At 37.8% G+C, this 10,093-nt stretch overlaps 1 protein-coding gene across 2 annotated transcripts in view; it reads left to right on the top strand.

The window, feature by feature from the left end:
* The first annotated feature begins 1,515 nt into the window (after nucleotides 1-1,515).
* The window catches only part of LOC107096289 (interleukin-6 receptor subunit alpha-like), a 10,659-nt gene continuing 2,081 nt past the window's right edge, over nucleotides 1,516-10,093 (top strand). For both annotated transcript variants that reach the window (XM_015392883.1, XM_015392884.1), the window contains exons 1-6: nucleotides 1,516-1,763; nucleotides 3,413-4,051; nucleotides 5,772-5,898; nucleotides 8,326-8,516; nucleotides 8,598-8,770; nucleotides 8,867-9,008. In XM_015392883.1, the coding sequence (XP_015248369.1) occupies nucleotides 1,682-1,763; nucleotides 3,413-4,051; nucleotides 5,772-5,898; nucleotides 8,326-8,516; nucleotides 8,598-8,770; nucleotides 8,867-9,008 (1,354 nt within the window). In that variant the 5' untranslated portion in view covers nucleotides 1,516-1,681. The remainder of the gene's footprint in view (nucleotides 1,764-3,412; nucleotides 4,052-5,771; nucleotides 5,899-8,325; nucleotides 8,517-8,597; nucleotides 8,771-8,866; nucleotides 9,009-10,093) is intronic.

Here is a 10,093-nt window from a genome sequence, read left to right on the forward strand (position 1 = left end):
TAAACATCCCAAGTTCATGTCTACAAACAAGATATTAGTCATTTTGAGCATCAATGGTCCAAACAACTCCTTATATTGAAGAATGCTTTAAATGGATTAAAAAGACGAGGGAAAAATATCAGGTTAATATTGGTATGGTGAGGCATGATTGTGAAGCACTTTTTTTTTTAAATGAACAAAAGAAAGGCTGTTTTTTTTGGGCCCTGATTAAGGGAAGGTCGCAGCGATGATCCTAACTGGAGACCTTATTGTTTTATTTCCATTCAGACCTGCTTAGTAGATGAGCCAAAGCACACAGATGACCAGCATCTCCTATAGAAGGTCGTACTCCCTGACTTGCAGCAGGATGTGTGAGGTTCATCCCAGTTTGAGAAAAAAGGGTGGTTCTTAGGTGATCCACAGTCAGCATAGTATTTTTTTTGGATGGTGACCGTGGGCACTGCTTTGGTGTTCTCAGCAACTCTGTCCCCATCTCCACCATTTTTTAGGGGTTAAGTTCCATGTTTTTATGAGCACCTCAGACGTACCAATCTTATTTAGTGTTATGCTGGTGTGTTACCTAGATACTTTTTTGGATACGGAGCAAAATCATTCATTTTGGCCTTATCGCATCAAAAAGACTTTGTTCTAGATGTCTGCTGTTTCCCGAATGACTTGCAAAGTAGACATCTTGGCTTTCTTTTAACAATTACTATCTTCTTGACACTTCTGCACAAAGGCCAAATAACATGGTAAATTTTTTAGACTCCTTGGAAACAAAACTTAAAATTCTGCATTACTGTGTCAATCTCTTATAATCTGACAAACAAACAGTGTCTATAGTGGTAATGAAAAAAAAATTGGTTATGCAAAATCTTTTCCAATTAATTATTGGTTGATCATTTATTAATGACACAAAGTAGTGTTTTTCTGTTGTTGTTGGGATAATATCAAAGTGCACCTGTTTAGTAATGCTTAGAGAGAAAAAAAAACAGATTTTAACCATGTAAATCTGTTTTCGTCTGGACGTGAGAGAAGACGGCAGTGATGGAAACACAGTCGTAACCACTAAACAGACGAGACGACAGACAACTAGAGACGTCAATACCTTTAGGTTGAACCATAAAAACATGCATGTGATACTTATTTCTGTTTATTAGGTTGTATACATGATATACAGAATTAATGAAGAAAGAAGATGAATAAATGACCTGTACCCATCTTTGGAAGAAAGATATGAATTATTCCAGAACTATATGAGTCATTATGTGACTTGAGTGTTTTATGTACAATGTCTAAAAAATAGCAAAACTGAACATTAGCAGGGGTTAATATACATTTTAAAACTATACAAGAATCTTGAGTCTGATAAGAAGCAAAACCAATACAGAGTTCTCTGATAAGAAAAACACTATACAGTATTAGACCTGAATTCAGCTTTCGGGGGTGTTATTTTGTCACTGTGGAGGATTTCCTCTGTGCAACGGCACTGAACAGGGGGAAGAGCGCTGGGATTTCACAATAACGGGTCTTACGGACAGCACACTACTGCGTCCAGGCAGGCTCGGCTTTAATAATCCTGTCTGTACTGGAAAGCAGTCAGTTTCTTCTCAGGCTTCATGAAGCCCAATGTTACCCGGTGTCCTGCAGCTGTAGTGTAGCTGTCGGAGATGGTGTGAGGACTTGAGGACCACTTTCAAAAATGGGTAATTTGCTCCGGCTTTTGGGCTTTCTGTGCATCATGCCAGTTAGTGGTAATTTTGACGGCATCTGTCCAAGAAAAGGTGAGTCCTCACTAAATAAATTCAATGTATTGAGGATTTTTATTAAGTTATTTTCTAAAGAAAATGTTCATATGTTGAGATTTGGTATGTTATAAATTCATTATTGTTGCCTACATAATCTTTAGATATATAAGTAATAAAACAGCCCCTTTAATGTGGATTTTGTGGATGTTCTATGAACTTTACTAATAATATGGAGTCGATCTAGCAGATGTTTAGTGTTTTATTAATGTTATATTTAATCATCCCTGTTGTATTCATTGAGCTGGCCAGTCCAACAAGCTTATTGCATCATTTATTTTTATTTATATTTAATTGAAAAAAATTTGATATTTCGGTTTTCCAGTTTCTTTGTCTTTGATCTAACCCAAAATAGTTTTAGAAAAAAAGACAATTACAGGTCATTTTTTATCTCTCAGTATAGTGAGCAGGTGCACCAGATGCATGAAGCAGCTCTAAAAAAGAAAAACCTCACAAATCTTTCAAATAATACATAAAGTTAGAAATAAAACTATTTCACAAACATTATTTTCTTCAGTATGTTGCTCTTTACATATGTTACCTGAAGAAAAATGCACAAAAAAAGAAGATAACATGGGTGGTCTAATATTTGTTTCCAAGACTTTATATATGTTTTAGTTTTCAGCTAAATCAAAGTATCTAGGTTAGAGGAACTACTGATGTTCATAAGTGAGATGATATGGAGAACATGAAGTTCTAGACGGAAGAGCGACTATGTAGACAAAATGCAGATTAAAAGAGGAAGTTTTAAAAGAGTTGGTGATTTTTGTTATGCAACGCTGCATCCTATCTGTGCTGTGCTTACTGATCTGAGAACGACACTTTGTACCTTAAGATCTTTTAAAGATACAGTGTTCACATACAATATTGTACTAACAACTTGATCCTGAACATGGAGAAGATGAAGGAGATCAACGTTGACTTCAGGAAGAACCACGCTCCACTGCTCATCAACAGCTCAGCAGTAGAGATGGTCAGCAGCACCAAATTCCTGGGGTTGCACATCACAGACAACCTCACCTGGACTGTAAACACTGGTAAAAAGGGCACAAAAGTGCACGTTCTTCCTGCGGAGGATGAGAAGAGCCCACCTGCCCTCATCCATCCTCACAACCTTCTACAGAAGCACCATAGAGAGCGTTCTGACCAGCTGTCTCACTGTGTGGTGTGGAGGCTGCAACGCCTCAGAATGGAAGAACATGAGAAGAGTAGTTAGAACAGCAGAGAGGATCATCTGGGCACCTCTTCCCTCCATAAAAGACATTTCATCACAGCGCTGCGTGTGCCGAGCCCATAACATCATAAATGACCCCTCACACCCCCACCATGGACTATTCTCTCTGCTGCCCTGTGGGAAGAGACTTTGCAGCATTCAAAGCAGGTCCAGCAGATTCTGAAACAGCTTCCTCCCCACTGCCATTAGACTACTGAACTGTCACATTTCACTGTTAAGCTGCTGCTCATTTATTGTCTGAAAACTGTACAAAAAAAATTGTGTTGTATACACTATGTGTATACAAAATTCAATACAAGTTGTCTAAGTCTAAGTAACAAACGCAGCCAGCGTCCACTCTGGTTTGTAATTTGGCAACAAATGATTATTTTTCTGTGTTTGTGTATGACTGCAGAGCCTCCCCCTGGGGTGCTGGTGGTACCTCCAGGAAGCAGCCTGGAGCTGAACTGCGATGGACATGTGAGGGTGAATGGAGATAAAGTCAGCCTATCAAGAAAAGTCTTAAGCACAAACAAGAGAAGATCTCCATCAGAAAGAACCCCGATCACGCTGCAAGTTAGAAGAAACACGATTTCTCCGAATAGAAGCAAGAAAACTTCTGCAGAAAGTGTGCAGTATCACTCTACAACCACAGCAGCTGGAGTCAACACTGTGCAAGGAGAAAACCAAAGCAATGAATATTCAAACAAGGAACGCTTCACTTCTCCACAAGTGGTCCAACCAACCCCTCTGAGCATGACTACAATATTGAGGGGAGAGTCCAAGTGGGAAGAAAACAAGAAGAAACCTGAGGATGAATATAGAGATAAGGACTGGGGAGAAAGCAGCAGGGTTACAAGAGGGGCTAAAATAAGGCCTCAGTGGAGGTGGAATAAACAGCTGGTGCAGAGAGCAGACAGAGACTGGGGAGAAATGGAATTTCTGAATGGCGGTAGCAGTCTGTCTCTGAGTTCAGTCAGACAGACGGACGCTGGAAAATACACATGTCATCAGAGGGGAGAAGAAACGCTCGCTGTTACAGTGATTGTTGCAGGTAAGTTATTGCACTTTTTGAAGAGATTTGTAAGCAGCTATGAACTCCCACAGACCAGTTTAATCAAACTTGACAGTATTGGCTACGTTGGAAGTGTTGGAAAATCAATATAACAGGTAAATCCTTCCTTACCGGGGAGTTATCTTACTGTCTATTGTTTTTAAATGAATAAAGACAAAAAAAAATGATTTAATTTTAATGCAATCAGTTACATGTAGTACATGATTAAGGTCTGTTCTTAAATTATTCCTCTAGTAACTCAACCAAAGGAAACATAAAACTAACAAACATAAAAAAAAATTAATGGTAAATAAATGTAAATTCAAAACATTCAAAACACGACTAATCAAGCTAATTAAATGTTAACTTTAAACCTTATGTTTGTCTTTGTCTAGAATTTGAAAAAAGGGTTTGCAATCTTATTTTGCTGATAAACTGATAGATTTTCAAATTGATAGTTATGCACAATGAAGTTGCAGATGAACTAAAATGGAGCATTGATTGGTCTGTCTACAGCCTCCATAATAGAACTACCTAGACTCTAATTCTTCCTGGTCAGATATAGATTGTTGTGTCATCTCTCTCTCCCTGCACATAGTTAGGATCTCCAAAGACGCATCTTCAACAATCATGTAACTCAGATCAGCTCTAAAGGACAACTTTAGTCTAGAGCTTCAGCCTTCAGGTAGGGTTGTGGAAGGGAAATAGTGGCTGGCTGCAGTTTGGATCACTATGGTGCTAAATAAGAAGAAGAAAACACTTGATAAAGAAAAATTAAACGCAGAAATAACAGAACTTAAAGAAGAAAATAAAAGAAAATTAAACAATACAAGGGAGAGTCTTGTCTTCTGCTCTTCCTAAACTGGCAGCATATCAACTAATCAGAGAAACTGGGATATATGTGGCTGTGAAACACCGCACGGCCAGTGGGATATATAGAATATGTTTTTTTTTCTTTGACATGTATCCAAGTCATTCCCACAAATGTGATCAAAAAACTTTCACCATATACATTCATAGTTTAACTTGTGTACATGTTACAGCGCCATATTTAAAAAGAGCACCATTAAGCAGGTGCTTTTCATTAGCCCACCCTTCTGTATTAATTCTTTATTTTTTTTTATATATATATATTATTTTTTTGTTTTTTGTTTTTTTTTTTTTGAGTCAGGCATTATATCTACATGGATATCTGTCTAAAATATTAACAAACAATCATTATTTTATATTGATGTAGTGTTGTTACAGGCAGTGATCTGTCTTTAAATGCGCTATATGGCTCCCTACCCAGGGCACCCTGACATGTGGCAAGAATCGCCTCTCAAATAAAAAATATTCTTAGAGTTAATTCTTAGAGCTAATGTATAAGAACCCAGAAAGGTCAAGCAACACAGATTTCAACCTATTCCCACCACCAAGTTCAACTGGACCTCATATTTATTTTCTACTGCTTTGATTATTATTTCATTAGAAGCTATGCAAGAACTTTCACGTGGACAGAAATCTGAATAACAAAACCAAAAGTGCACCTTCACTCATCCTTTCTCTTTACATTTATGCTGGCAAAAGCACTGCTGTACAAATTTATTGCAGGTAGTTTGGACCCAATAATTCAATTGGTTTTGTTTCTAGAAAATTATTCATCACAGCAGGAGAGACATGTCCCTACCCCCAAAAACTGAATCCTCTCCATGCCTGATAAAATATCTCTATATCTTAGATCCCCCTGAGACTCCCACTATGCTTTGCTACATGAAATCACCTTGGAGTAAAATTCGCTGTGAATCGAAGCCTTTGAACTCAATGATCAAGTATACTCCTGACTGCTCTCTCTTCCTGAGCACAAGGTAAGAATGTGAAATACAGTACACAATAAGTCTAAAAATCTGTTTTATTTTGAATAGGACAATGACACATATTCTATAGGAATACCATACTAGGCTTACCATGTTCCAAATCAGCAGAGGTGTTTTTGACTAATGAGCACCAGGCGCAGCCTAAAGAAACCCAGAAATCCTAACTTGATTTTATTTACATTTTTTTGAATTAGTGGAAATAAAGAGAAATTCTGTCAACCTATTTAGATATAGAAATATTTGAGAGTGTCAAACTATTGTTTCACAATACCTAATATCTTATTAAAGATTTAAGAAACAAGCTTTGCAGTACACAAACAAGGCTCAAGGCTGAGACATATTGACTGATACCTTTGTACCCTCAGGCAACTCTGTTGGTTATAAATCTAAAGTTCCCACAAGTACATCTAAAAAGAAAATAATAACATGAAACATTTCCACATAACTGTCAAGAATTTCCAAATGAAAGCTCATATTGTATGGATTTATTACACTTAAAGTAAAATGTGTTTCTAAATCTTGATAACTATGGTTTACAAACAGGAAAACAAAGTTCAATTTGACCAATAAAAAGTTAATATTAAATAGAAATCTCTTGTTTGTAAAACATGTTTATTTCTATGCATTCAATACTCAGTTGTATGAGTTGCTGCATCAATGCTGGGTGGCATGGCAATGACTGACCTGTGCTGCAGCAGATATGAAATAGAAGCCCAGGTTGAATTAGATCACCTGCCATGTTAGGTTGCTATCTGCCATTTTCCTCTTGGCCGTTTTTAACCGATTCTCTGTGAAGTTCAGGTCAGGAGAGTTTGCAGGCCAGTAAACTGAGTAAAACCATAGGGTTATAGAAAATAAAATCAGCATACAGTTTTTTAACAGAAGAAAGCATTAAGCTCTCATGGTTCCTGGTAGGTTGCATTGAGTGTGGACTTAAACCCCAGTTTTATGACATTGTACACTATAAATAACTTACTGAGAAACAAATATAGGTTTTCTAGCAGAAGACATTCTGTGCCTATCCTCTTGTTCTTCAGACTCTTGCATCTTGATTGCCAAAGAAAAAGAAAAGCTCAAAAGAAAGACCCCAGGCTGGGAATCAAACCCAGAACCTTGTTGCTGCAAGGCAGCAGTGCTACCCACTGCTTCACTGGGCAGCCCCTATTTCAATTCACTTTGTTTATTTATTTTATATAGCGCCATTTCACAACAGATGTCATCTAGAGGCACTTTACAATTCAATCTGATCATACAGACAAATTGATTCAAATTTGTCTATCTAAGGAAAACCAGCTGATTGTATCAACTCATTTACTCAAAGACAATCCCTCACACCAAGCATGCTTGTAGCAACAGTTCCTGTTAAAACTCCCTTTTAACAGGAAGAAACCTGCAGCAGAACCAGGCTCAGTGTGAGCGGCCATATGCTGAGGCCAACTGGGGTTCAAGAAGACAGATGCAGACACACAGATAGAAGCAGAGATTCAAAAGGCAACTGTCAACCAGCTCCTCAGGCGGCCACGTCCAGGAAACAGACACCCAGGCAGACGAGCTCTGAGCCAGCTCCCATGTCATAGGATGAAGAGCACACTTATCCAGCCAGTCACAGTCAGAGAAACAAGACTACACTGAAAAACAGGCCGAGCTTGAAGATCTATAAACAAAGGCGTTGGTGGCATCAGCACAGCTGATATTCCTCACAACCAAACAGGAACAGAGCAGATGAAGCTACTATGAGAAAAAGCAGATAGACCATAATGTTAGAGATTGAACTAACAAATTCTACAGAGTGGGAAAATAGAGATAGAATAAGCCTACCCTTAAAAGTAAACAGGCTGTCTTCATTACGGACTTAAACTGGTAGAGGAGCCTGATAACTAAAAGATCTGCCTCCCATTCTACTTTTAGAAATTCTAGGAACCACTAGTGAACCTGCAGATTGAGAGTTAAGTGCTCTTTTAGGAACATAATGAACAATCATATCTCTGATATAAGATGGAGCTTAGCCATTTAAGGCTTTATTATTTAAAAAAGGAGGATTGAAAATTCTCTTCTGGATTTAACAGGACGCAAATGAAGAGATACTACAGTAGGATAGCAGAGAGAGGATCTCTCTTTTTAACTTTTGTCAGGGTTGAAAATTCATAATTCTCAATTTTTTAGAAATGTACCTAAATACTCACGAGGTGAATAGAGATGGGAAAAAGATGTCCCCCATGTAAGAGTAACACTTCTTCACTGTATTTTTACTCAAGAAGAATGAAGAAGTAGTAAAAGTTATGTAATCCTACAGACAAAATGCTAATATCCGCTATGTAATGTATACCCACTAAAAACTTATGAGCATCCAATACATTACTGTTTTTCTCTATGCTCTTTTTTATTTGTATTTTTTTCATCTCTTTTTTTTTTTTCTAGAGATCTTCCTCAGACAAAGATAGAGGACTTCCAGCAAATCCCATGCTCCTACTCGTCCCGGCGTTCTCGTTGTTGGTGTGCTCTGGAGAACAATGATGAGGGGAGGACTACCCATACAGCCTTCCTGTGTGTCACAAACATCTTAGGCAATGCCACCAGTCCTCCAATTTATTTCACACCTCTGGATATTTGTAAGTAGGTCTGTTATCATTCGACAGTTTTACACTATATAAAGCTTTTATAATCGCTTGAACCCATTTCTGCTACCCTAGTGAAGCCAAACCCTCCGTCCAAGGTGACAGCCCACCTGGTGGAGAAGGTAGAGAGGATGATAAAGGTAACCTGGAACTTACCAGAGTCCTGGAATCAGCCAAAGTACCCAGATGAATATTATGACATAATCTATGAGATCAGATACAGACCACTTATCTCCTCACATGAACAGGTACTGTTGATTGGTGAATAGTTGAGTCATGAATGTCATGCTGTGTAATCTAGGTTGTTTCAGTTGACTGAGGTCTTGTTTTATGTGTCTTCACAGAAAAATGATATCAAAGAGCGGCATTACACCATCACTGATGCTCTACCTGGTACTGACTACCTGATTCAGCTCAGGAGTAAAGAGGAATATGACGGTCACTGGAGTGAGTGGACTACACCTATCATTGCCAGGAGCTGGACAGGTAGAATGAAACAAACATGCCAAATAGAAGTCTAAAATTTGACTATTTCAGAAGGATCATGGATATCTTAAAGCTTCATGTACGTTTAGAAGGTCAGATTTATGCTATTACTGTCTCTGACAGTTTTATGTTGCAAAGATTCTTGAAACACAGTATAGTATAAAAGAGGTATATATAAATGTAAAAACACAATGAGTAGAAATGTACAGTGCCTTGGTTAAATTGATAATAACTGGTTCTACTAAAAACCTGAGAATGTTTTGAGGGGTTTCTGTATGAAAGACTAATGCAAAACTGTTTGCGGAAGGTAAATATTACATATATTTGTATTTTGCATCTTTACTTTGGGTTGCTTGCATATTATCCAGGACAATTAATTCCATTTAGGATTCAGCCATGAAGTTAGTATGGTTATCTCTGCGGTATTTACTGTCAGAAAAATAAAGATGTTTACCTGAAGTTCCCAAAGGTTGTTTTGATAATACTTACAGCACACATCCATATGGGAGAGTGGTAAAGAATAATATTTAAAAAGATAATCATTTTAGTTTTTACGTTGTAGAAGGTATAGCAAATGTATGAAAAGGTTGTCAGGTCAGATAAAACCCAACTACTCTTTCTGGTCTGTATATGAAGTGCTTTGTGTGCCATAAAAGGAAGATTTAACACATAATTGCCAAGGTGAAACATGGATTGGGCAGCATCATGCTGTTGGGATGTTTTTTGAGAACAAAAACAAGGCAGCTGGTCAGAGTTATTTGAGCAGAGGATAATTTAGGCTGAATGAAGAGTAGTTTAGGTGGAAAAGGTATTAAGTTCTGCAAACATATTTGAACACTGGGTGTAGGTTCACCTCTTAAAGCTTTCAGCTTAAAATAAAGAACCTTCCAGGGCTTGTGTTGTGTTTGTCTGTAACTATTTAAATCATTACAGCGCTCTGCCATTAATCATTATATACAGTACTCGAGTTGAGGGCGGATGAGGGGGGATGGCATCCCCCTTTTTAAATGACCATGCCCCCATACCATCCCCTGTGACATTTTATTACTGGATGTGCAAAATTTCTACTATATATTAAAAGTAAT

The sequence above is a fragment of the Cyprinodon variegatus genome, unplaced genomic scaffold, assembly GCF_000732505.1.
Source record: "Cyprinodon variegatus isolate N-32 unplaced genomic scaffold, C_variegatus-1.0 Scaffold613, whole genome shotgun sequence".
NCBI lineage: Eukaryota > Metazoa > Chordata > Actinopteri > Cyprinodontiformes > Cyprinodontidae > Cyprinodon > Cyprinodon variegatus.